This window comes from Dicentrarchus labrax, unplaced genomic scaffold (genome assembly GCF_905237075.1).
Source record: "Dicentrarchus labrax unplaced genomic scaffold, dlabrax2021, whole genome shotgun sequence".
In the NCBI taxonomy this organism is placed as follows: Eukaryota; Metazoa; Chordata; class Actinopteri; family Moronidae; genus Dicentrarchus; species Dicentrarchus labrax.
In genome coordinates, this window is record NW_026136706.1 from 14,285,112 (window position 1) to 14,296,300 (window position 11,189).

Below are 11,189 nucleotides of genomic sequence, written 5' to 3' on the forward strand. Positions count from 1 at the left end.
ACTGCACGCTCTTCCGGTTTGAGGTTTCAAAATAAAAGACATCAGCGCTTTGTTTTTCTTTTACTTTTTATGTATTTCTTAAGGGGAGGGAGATTAATTAATTCAGTTCATTACTGGTGCAAACAGCCCTCAGATCTTTTACTTAAAGTAAAAAAAATAAGCAAGTCCTGCATTCAAAAAAACTTGTACCCAGTGTGCAGAATAGCTAAGTTTATAATTATAATTAGGGATGCATTAATGTGTAAGCATCACTTATTTTGCAGCTGGTAAAGGTGAAGCTAATATAACTTCTTTATACTGACGGATAAAACACTCACAGGGGATATTTTTCTCCATGGACTACTTTTACTTTTATTAGGACATGTCTACATTATGAACACTTGACTTTCATTTAGTTAACATTTAATTCTATACATTGTGTACAGCGTTCCCATCTTGGGATACAACTAAGGGCCTTGTGCTGTTGCCTATGTCAAATTGATTCAACAATATGCAACATGTGAGTACAAAATTTAAATAAAGAAAGTCTTGACACTAGGTTTTGACACAGGGATCTTCAGTAAAAATTCTCTATAAAAAAATAAAGTAATACTGCAGTGTCAAATAAATGTAGTGGAAGAAAAAGCAGCCAGCATTATTGCCTTCAGAAAGGTACTACAGTAGGAGTATAAAGTAGCATAAAATAAAGTACAAGTACCTCAAATGTGTACTTAGGCACAGTATTTGACTTTAAATAGGCTATTTTGGTAAATGTCCGAGACTCATCTATAGATGCCTTGTTGTAAATTATAGAATATATTGGATCCTTAATGAAATATCTGTACACCTAAAATGCTATTAAGTGGTATCGTTTCTTCATCCTCAGTGATACGCTGTGCTTTTATTCTGAAGCAAAAGTATTCATTTCCTGTCAAGGACTTGTTCTTTCCGGCCAACTTGACGTGCGCGGTAATTAAAGGACCTCTGCTATTTCGTTTACTCTGCGCATGTTCCCGACTCAGCATTCAGGGAGTGAAGGGTTCAAGCCTATATTGCAGTATATTGCACGCTGTGTATTTCAAGAAGTAATAATTATAGCTCTATTTTAAAAGTATGTTCAGTAAACAGAATGAATGTATTAAATTCAAAGTGTGTTTCCAAACATATTATTCTATTATTATATATTAAGCTACTTATCTAAAGAGATAATTTTATTCTTCTATCACTTCCAGACTTTGTCATTAGTTATTTCTTGAGAGTGTGAAGCATTAATTTATTGATTATAATGAGCAGACTGCATGGACAGTTTATTTAGGATGGGTAAAAATATATAGTCCTACATTCAGATAGTTCCTCTATTAACAGAGCCGCACTATTAAGCAGCGAGACATAGTCAAAATACTGTACTTATGGAGATTAGGCTACTAAAAAAAGCAATTAAGAGCCGAGTGTAGTACCACAGAGAACACATTGTGATTTATCTGCAATAAAACCACTAAATAGCTTTTCAAATAGCTAGGCACATTTGCATTAAAAGAGATGTCTAATTTCACAGTAATAACTCCAAAGACCTTCCACGGATCCATCTCAGAGTGTTCAACGTGTTAATGATTTTTTCTAACCATTATTCAAGACATGCAGACATTTTAATCTTCAAACATCACTGTATATATACATTACAGCACATATGGGCCCACAGACACAAAGGATGAGTCAGTGATGGAAGTATTGTACACTTACTCAAGTACTGTACTTTACATGAATACTTTTATGCTACTTTATACTTTATACCACTACATTTTAAAGATAAATACTTTTTACTTAATTACATTGATATGACAGATGTTGTTAGTTACTTTTCAGATTTCAGTTAATACAAATAGACTCAACAAATAGGCATAATTATGGCATATTGACAGAGATTATACCTTTCAGTATATAAAGTAGTTCAAATCAGCTGCAACATTAAAGTGATGCTCCTACATTAATGCACTCATCATTTTAATCAAATTATAAGATGTAGCCTATTATTCTGAAATGGTCCATTCTGCATAATTAATACTTTCACTTATTGGTATAAGTACAATTTGATGCTAATACTTAATTTTACTTTTAATTTAGTCAAATTTTGAATGCATGAATTTTACTTAGCAGAGTTTTTTTGTACACTGTGCTATTACAGTTGTTAATATTACTTCTACCATTGGGGACATTATAGAGATTCAATATGTGTTGGTCATGTGTTGTTTTACTGTCATAGATCCTCACTCTGTTTCAATTGTTTATTTACAGCCAAAACTGGTTAGGTTTGTTTCACCACTGACACAATAACTTTGAGGTTACTTAAGTATGAAGTAAACATATTAGCATCAAAATTTACTTAAAGTACCAAAAGTAAAAGTACTCATCATGCAGAATGGCTGCTGTATTATAATTACTGATGCATTAATAGGTAGTAGTAGGCTACAATATTTCCTTAAGTATAGTCGCAGAAAAGGGTAACTTCATACACTACTTTAATGTAGAAATATTCATGGGTTGGCAACAGGATGGCAGAAATATATGCTGATTTAATCACAAAAACAATCAATATTTGCTTGGAAAAATGCCCCCAACTGAAGACATTTTAACATTTAAATATGACATTATTATGGCACATTAGTAAAGCAATGAATAGAAATATCTGAAAGTGGCACTAGAAATCAATAAATTGTTTCATTTCAAAATCTTCAAACACTTTTTCCAAAGATGTATTTTCTCATTGAATGATTACTGAGCCTATAATGTGTCCATAACATATCACCAGACAGTATGTGTAATGTACTTCCTAAATTACCGTATGAAGTCGACACTAGAGGCTTAGTAACTAGTTTGAAACTAATTGAGCTACTAAAATTGGGGGCACCACGATTACTTGGGGCAAAACTGAACTAGTTTGGAGTCATAAGGCAAGTGACTAATTAACGATCAAATATATCATTATCAGTAAATTAGGTCTCTACTCGAGTACTGTGTCGCAAAATGGCTGCAATCAACGCAAATAAATGCTGGTTTGTGGAAGAAAAAATGCTGTTTCACCATCAGTGAGTATAATTATGTGACATTTTATGATTTACACCACCTTATAAGGGCATGTGTAACAATTTAGTCGTTACCTAGAGTTAAAGTTGTAACGTATCTCCCTGGTGCAACCGCTTTTATTTTAGTAATGCATAACGAGGACCCGTTATACGGTTTTAACGGACACCTGGCAACTGTAATAAAGATATTATCCGTGTGGCCATATCTTAAATAACGTATCGCCAACTAACTAACCGAATAACCAACTAACTAACCGAATAACTAACTAACGTTAACTGTTAACTAACGTTAACTAACGAACTAATGGCGTCGACTGGAGAAGAACCCCTAACCGTCCTGTATCTGCCGTTGCCTCCTCACACACCCGAGCGGCAGTTGGACTCAAGCCAAACCGTTTCCGTGGCAACGCGGCCACTACTTCCAAACAGAGTCGGTACTCAAACACACAGCAGTCTGTTGCTCTGCTCCAACAATGTATTCAGAGTAAGTAAAACAAAAACTTCTTGAACTTCTTTCAAATACGAACATTTGTGTAAGTTATATGTGCTGTGTGTTTAACTAAATCCCCCTTCCATGATGTCCAACCGGTGCCGTCACGTACAGTCCGTGTTCGGATGAAAATGAACCGCAGTCGGGTAGCATTAAGTTAACGTTAGCTAACCAACGCTAACGTTAATGTAGCGTTAGCTTCTTGATGCTAATGACAATGCGCGCTCATACGAAGTGTCGTCGAAGAGGTTGACAAGTGAACCTGGGTTTTTGTTTCCATTTCCGCTAGAAATTCCCCAGTTCTCACGAGTAACGATCTTCAATCGGCAAAATCTGGCAAGTACAAGTGTTTACTGACTTTAGTTTAGTTACTAGTTAGGTTGTGTGTGTTAGTTAGCAGCAGGGAGACTCTTCTGCTGGACCCTGGTGGGAAGAAGCTGTTCTCATCCGTGTGGGGTCGTACATGGAGTAGTGTTGTTCACATGAAGCAGTAGATAGAAATATAATCTCTCTTTTTTCTTTTCTTCACTGTGTGTGTGTGTGTGTGTGTGTGTGTGTGTGTGTTTTAACTTTACATGTGTGAAAACAGGGATCCAAGGAATAAATGGCCAGATCTCCCAGATCCCAGGACTGTCCCAAGCTATCAACACTCTCCCTGATGAGAGGGCCCGGGGTCGAAGGGTCGGAGTCCTAGAGAGTGATTCTGACTATGTCAAACTTGCAAAACAAGGAGGACATAGGGGTATAACAATCCCTTTGCCATATATCTACACACATCCCTCTCACTGGTTAATACATTTTTGCCTACATTTATTTTTATCCTGTTTTTTTTTTCTTCCTTGTTCATCAGGACTTTTGTGGCACGAGAACACAATTACTTCCAACACTAATTCATACCAACCTCCAGACTGGTTCTGCACTGAATCAGGTGACAACAGCGAACCAAGGTACTTGTAACATTCGATTCATTATTATGATGCAGACTCTCTGACTTGTTGTCTGTTTATGGTTTAAAATACTTCCACCTCCCTTATTAACACTACTACTTGCTGCTAATACACTACTAATGTCAGTACTATACTGTAATAATACTACCACACGCACACTGTGACTACAGCTATTAACCACACTCACAGTATAACTGTTATGCACTTGTAACAAACTTTTAAAGTACCGTAAAGCAGAAGGAACAGTATGAACTGTAACAATCAGCCACCATAATATCTATTTTTACTGTTTAATCTTAATTATCCGTACCAGCTGTCTTTAAATGAAGGATACATTTACATCCCTATATTGTTTTTTTTTCCAACAGCCTAATTAACAGTGACGAGAATAAAAACCCTGGAGCTTTTCAACCGCTAGAGCCTCCCTTTGGGAATGACAACATGTCAGCCTGGGAGAGGGATGATAGCAGAAGCAATGGCAAAGAGAAGGTAAACAGAGAAATACCAAAGTAATTTAGCCACACAAGCCACCACAATAACAAATGATTGATGATGGTATTTTGTTACGATCCTATATTTTAAGACAAGGATTGTAAGTGATTCTGTAGTGTTACACACTTCATTTTGTTTACTTGAGCAGGAATACGTAATGTGTGGCTCGTGTACTTGTTCCTCAATGATTCATATTCAAAATAAGAGCATATAGTCAAAGCCAAGCAAGAGATGAAAAAAAAATACATCTTGGCTATATTTACAAAATAACCACCACACACTGTGGCTTTGCTTTGTGTTCTGCAGGACAACAATGTTCATGACAGCCAGTTGGAGAAATTGCAGTCACCCACTCAATATTACCAGACCAGCAAATTCAAGAGAATGTAAGTTCATGTGGTCACAAGATGGTGCTGTTGTTCTGTATTATATTCAGTATGAGTAGCTGCCACTTTTTATAACTCTCAGAAACAGAATTGCAAAATAGAGTAGATTTATTATAGACCAAGGATCTTATCATGTCAGACCACATCAGTCATTTTGAGTGGAAGTAACTGAATAAAAGAAGTACATGGTTATTGGTCTTAAGTACAAAGCTGTTATATTACCATAATACATATTTAACCTAATCTAGTCAGTAGTTCTCTATGTGTAATTTAATTTACTTTAATGTTAAAAGCATGTACTTGGGTAGCATAATTAGAGTAATTGTTCTTCCTGTTCATCCTGGGCATTCAAAGATCCCTTTCCTATGTGCTTTTAATGTAAGAGATGGGGGCAAAATCCACAGTCCAAAAATGCAAAACTGTATTCAAAATTGTATCTGAAGCTAAGCTAGCTTCAGCCTTCCAAGTCCGATGAATCGAGAGGATATCTTCCAAAGTATTATAACAAAAATCCCCCTTTTTATTAGTATTCATCTACTGCAGCTATAATAGGGAAACACTGTTTGTAAAAAAAAAAAGAGTATTTAATTTTGTAACGTTACTAAAAAGACTAACCTTGGGAGAAACACTGGATTTGATTAACCCAGACTGTTAAACCCGGCACGTGACTGTTGTTTTAAGGGTGACCTGAAAAATTGTGAACCTATCCTTCAAGTGTTGTTCCAAATTCATGATCTACAGGGTTTGCCTTGTCCATCAGTGTAATTCCGTCGTCATTAGCATCTCAGCACATAAGATGTTTGTCTGAGATACACTTCCAAATGTGTGTGTATTAATAAATAAATAAGACTATATGTCTCCATGTTGTGGCGGTGACTAAGCAGAATTGTTCACAGGTCCCACTGCACACATAGGTCAAACAAAACAGCACGCAGAGCAATGGCTTTTAGACAAATCTGAACATTCACCTGTTTGTTTTGGCTCACAGCTGGTCTGTGCTGTGTTCCCTGTACCTTTTGGGAAATGTCAATGACTTGTCACAAACCCCAAAAAAACTTCACATACATGCTACAGAGACTGTCTGGATGATACCGATACTGTATGTCAACAAAGGATCTTCTGCAAATGTTATAAGTTCTACAATTATAATAATTAAAACAAGTAAAAATAGAATCAGTCATTTTCATTAATGCAGTGCAGAAATCAGCCGTATAGTCTCGGTGCAAGACACTGACACCGAAACATGTGACTGACAGAGTGAAAATAATTATTTCCTTTTTTTTTTTGCTTTATTTCAAGATAATGAGGCTAAATCTGAGAAGATTAAATAACTTGTTTTAATAAATAGTTTTGCAGAGTTGGTGGTTTGGTTTGTTAAGATTAGAGGAAACTGTCAATTGTAAATAACAGTTGCTGACTTTGTTGGAAGAGTACTTTTGCAATGAGTAGCTAATGTTTGTCTTGTTATAAAATGTTGGAAGGGTCGGGTCCATATTTAATGTTTAACCTGTGTCAGCTGTAGGCTCTCTTGTCAAACTAATGGGCACTTTGTGGCGATGACAAAACATTAAATTATGTATGTAATAACAATAGCACCATCTGATTTGATTTCCATTAAAAAAATGCCTTTCCATCACATCTGACCTTATGTCTTTGGTGTTCTCACAGAGTATACGACAAGAAACCAGCTCCTGTCGACATGTCTAAGCTGTTGAGCTTTGGTTATGCAGAAGACGACAAACCAATAGCCAACCATGATTTGTCAAGTAAGTAGCACAGAGTTTCTGACAGGTTGATTTACTATCTTCCAGCTCACCATAAATCATTCCCTTTCTTGCTTTTTCATCATGCTATCAAAATCCACCTCGGTTATAATAAAACAAAATGGAGCCAAGCTGTTTAGCAGTGTATTGATTTTATGTGACTCAATAAGTGGATATGGCACATAATGAAACGAGGGTCACAACATTTGAAATGATTTCAGCCATTAAGAATTCATAATGCCGCTCGGCAGTAAAATGTAGATTATTACTGAATTATGTGATAATGCTTTGGCGAATGACTCATGCTTGTATACATTTCCGTGTCAACAGACTAGAAGACTGCCAGTGCGCGGGAAAAGGATGCCTAAAGTTAAATGCTTCCAACAGGAATAGTTGCCATCCTCTCCTCTAACAACAACTGTTTTTTTTTACCCTTTCATGCTGAGCCACATCAAATGTTTAACCTAGTTTCTATTGTTTTGTCACGTCAGATGTATTACTCAAGCGTGAAAGTGCTTAACTGAATTAAAGCTAGGACCTTTTTATTTATTTTGCCTGTTAGTGGTGCCTCATTACCTGTATTCCTTAAGTAAAGAAGGCACCCGTAAGCCTTGTGTTAAGTTTTTTGCAGTGTCTGTAACTCTGTAAAAGGCAGCTTTAAAGAATAAGAGTTTAATTCTTCAAATAAAATGAAATTTATTCAAAATGTTTCACAATTGTTTTTACTTTGGCCTTACATAACAAATATATATATACTTGTTCTCACAGGCTGAAATTGGAATAATCTGCCATGTAATACTGACACATTACAGCAAATAGTGGCTCATTTTCTGGGACACATCAAAAACCTAATGCTGCTCTTAAAGCAAATGATACAATGCATAATATAATGTAGTTGATTTTTGATTGAGCCAGCAGCATTTATGTTGGTTGTACATTAAGTTCTCTCTGTGTGTGTCATTGTTTTGACAATCCAGAATGTTGCATGTTAATGTCAGAGGTTATCTCTGTGTCCTTTGGTGAAGCTGTATGTTATAACATAGCAGTTATTCATTGGCTATTGTCACATACATCACAGCTCATGGGGTCTGCAAGGTTCAGTCATAACAGGAGTTTACGTCACATAGAAGGTTTGAAGGTACACTGAGGCTTCAGAAGTGGACCAATAATCATTTTCTTGTGATTGATCTCGCTCTTGTTTGTTTGGCTGGTGGATGTTTTTGTGAGACTTGTGCGACTCCTCTCTCTGGAACCAATCAGTGGCAAGGTCAGAGGTCAACACTATATCAGCTCTGCAGCCAGACACAACTCTTATTCAAAAACAGCTGCAACGTGTATTTGGAAGTTTTTACAGCAGAGCAACTTTACTTTATTTTAGACTGAATTTCAGAGTGTCTCCTGCAAACATGGCACCAATTTTACTGAACTGTATGGGGAATGACCACAATGAGTATATCAAGTAAGTGTCTGGGAACCTCAGCTAAGGTTTAAATTCTTTTAATTCAGTTTGGTAATAAAATCATATACTTCTTATGATTCACTTGAACTATCTGCTCATTTATTTATGTACTGTACTATATTGCTCTCAGACAACATGTCCAAGTGAAGAATCCCTACTTGGACACCATGGAGGAGGACATTCTCTACCACTTCAGCTTGAGCACCAAGACTCACAACCTTCCAGAAATGTTCGGAGATATTAAGGTTTGTGAAATGCTAATAAAAATAAATTATAATTTGGGGTTTAGAATTAGAAAAAGGTAGAAACCGAATTCACTGATCCTCTTCCTCTGTTTCCCATAGTTTGTGTGTGTTGGTGGCAGTGCGAATCGAATGAAGGCTTTTGCCCAGTTCATCCACCAGGAGCTGGAACTGCCTGGAAACCCAGAGGAAATCATAGATATCTGTGAGGGAACTGATCGCTACAGCATGTATAAAGTCGGACCAGTGCTCTCTATAAGTGTAAGTTTTACATCAGCAGTTCATTTTACACAACAATGACATATTCTCTCCTAGTAGGCTTCAAATACTGCATCACTTGTTTAGTCATTTATTATTATTTTGATTTGTTTCCATCACAGCATGGCATGGGCGTCCCTTCCATTTCCATCATGCTGCACGAGCTCATAAAACTGCTGCACCATGCTCAGTGCCGTGACGTGGTCCTGTTTCGTCTTGGAACATCTGGTGGAGTTGGTAAGAACCATTGTTTAGTCTGGTTTACCCTCAATCACTGGTCTATCCTGGCTAACAGGTAATGAATAGATTTACATTTCTGCCTGGTGTCGTCTCTAGGTCTGGCTCCGGGGACAGTGGTGATCACGGATAAGGCGGTGGACTACTCCTTCCGCCCCCAGTTTGAGCAGGTGGTTCTGGGTAAAGTCATCACCAGAAGCACTGAGCTCGATGAAGGAGTTGCCAATGAGCTTCTGCAGTGCTCCTCTGAGCTTCAGAACATTCCCACAGTGATCGGAAACACCATGTGCACCCATGACTTCTATGAGGGTATCAACATAATCTCACACCTAACGTTGTTTGTAAAATCATTTGTAATCACACTGAGGCATATGCTGTAGGTGAGAACTTCAAACAGGTCAAAACTATTGATCAGGTAGTGACAAATCCTGTGCTGTGTCTCTCCAGGTCAAGGCCGACTTGATGGAGCTCTCTGCTCCTTCTCTCATGCAGAAAAAGTAGAGTATCTGAGGAAGGCATATGAGGCTGGAGTGAGGAATATTGAAATGGAGTCCACCGTATTTGCCGCTATGTGTCGCGTCTGTGGCCTGAAAGGTATTTTTCTTACAAAATGTACAATCTTACAAGTAGAACTTCTATATCCTTTAATTAGCCTACGTCAATATTGGTCATTAAAGACATACGTTGTACAGAATAGATAGTGTGTGTCTCGCTTCTACTGATGATTATGATTTGACCCAATGACGTCCAACATACATTAGCATATATGACTAATAATCTCCTTTTTGTCTCCAGCGGCTGTGATCTGTGTTGCATTGCTGAACCGCTTTGAGGGAGACCAGATCACCTCCTCTCATGATGTTCTGGTGGAGTACCAGCAGAGACCTCAAGTCCTGGTGTCCCACTTTATCAAGAAACGCCTTGGACAAATTGTCTGAGACCCCTGCACGTCCCATCCCAACCCCAGCCTCTCAAATAGAGTGTATATAGCTTTGACTGATTTGTGGATATGTATACTGTATATACTGTACTTAACATGTTAATATGTGCATACAAGACTTATTTAAAAAGTTAAGATTTGTATGATTTCTTTGATGAAGCTAATATAAGTACATTGCATCTATATATATATATGTAAGTATGTGTTGTAGCCTTTGATATTTAATACTCTGGTACTTATGTAAAGTAACATTAATTTCCTAAAAAATGTGTTCTGTATGTTCATTTTAATATTCTATCTACATGTGTATCTTTGCCAAGAAAGTCCAAAGTTTCAACATCTGGTAGTTTGTTTGTCAAAAAATGTTCAGGTGGACCTTTGGAAAATGAACAATTGATTACAGTATTTTGGTGGTGATCCAAGTCTGCAACCTATTGACACAGATATGACTCACAGAAATATATTACAGTTATAGAGACAGTTCCTAAATCTAAGGGGGTGTTTGTAGCATCAAGAAACCCACGTCACTTCATTTGAATGATTGGAACAAAAACACCATAATACTGTCATAAGTCAGGAAATGATTCACTAGCAGTCGAGGCAATTTGCTAGTTGCCACTAGTTTTAAAGGTTTTATATCTCTTATATGTTTGTTAGATAAGAAGCAGTTATTATTTGTTACTGATTTCTCTTGTGATACAAGAAGATGAATTGGACCTTAGACTGTATTTCACTGGTTACTAAATAACTAGGAACATTACATTTAGGAGTGTCATACAGTGTGTTCATGCTAATCCAAACCTTTTTGAAAGTAACATAAGCAGGCATTTTTGGAGGTACATGTTTTTTATACTGTATGATACTGTGAGTTGTAGAGTGTAAAACCTATAATAAAAGTAAATAACAATTGCACTGT

At 36.9% G+C, this 11,189-nt stretch overlaps 2 protein-coding genes across 2 annotated transcripts; both read left to right on the top strand.

Annotated features, from left to right (window-relative positions):
- The first annotated feature begins 3,450 nt into the window (after positions 1-3,450).
- LOC127365839 (uncharacterized protein C7orf57 homolog) lies at positions 3,451-7,843 on the top strand. Its single transcript, XM_051404372.1, has 8 exons — positions 3,451-3,543; positions 3,839-3,885; positions 4,139-4,291; positions 4,400-4,496; positions 4,865-4,985; positions 5,295-5,374; positions 7,043-7,140; positions 7,468-7,843. The coding sequence occupies exons 1-8, from the start codon at positions 3,533-3,535 to the stop codon at positions 7,470-7,472; spliced, it is 612 nt and encodes a 203-aa protein (XP_051260332.1). The 5' UTR covers positions 3,451-3,532; the 3' UTR covers positions 7,473-7,843.
- Positions 7,844-8,424: 581 nt separating this feature from the next.
- On the top strand, positions 8,425-11,182 carry upp2 (uridine phosphorylase 2). The gene is made up of 7 exons (XM_051404370.1): positions 8,425-8,596; positions 8,727-8,841; positions 8,941-9,099; positions 9,219-9,333; positions 9,433-9,642; positions 9,781-9,927; positions 10,129-11,182. Exons 1-7 carry the CDS (start codon positions 8,544-8,546, stop codon positions 10,269-10,271), a joined length of 942 nt encoding a protein of 313 aa, XP_051260330.1. The 5' UTR covers positions 8,425-8,543; the 3' UTR covers positions 10,272-11,182.
- The last annotated feature ends 7 nt before the right edge of the window (positions 11,183-11,189 follow it).

Coding starts and splice junctions, on each gene's coding strand:
- upp2 (XM_051404370.1), top strand. CDS start 8,544: ATGGCACCAATTTTACTGAACTGTATGGGGAATGACCACAATGAGTAT. Junction 9,643..9,780: donor CACCCATGACTTCTATGAGG/GTATCAACATAA, acceptor GTGTCTCTCCAG/GTCAAGGCCGACTTGATGGA. Junction 9,928..10,128: donor TCGCGTCTGTGGCCTGAAAG/GTATTTTTCTTA, acceptor TTTTGTCTCCAG/CGGCTGTGATCTGTGTTGCA.
- LOC127365839 (XM_051404372.1), top strand. Junction 4,986..5,294: donor GAAGCAATGGCAAAGAGAAG/GTAAACAGAGAA, acceptor TGTGTTCTGCAG/GACAACAATGTTCATGACAG. Junction 5,375..7,042: donor ACCAGCAAATTCAAGAGAAT/GTAAGTTCATGT, acceptor GTGTTCTCACAG/AGTATACGACAAGAAACCAG.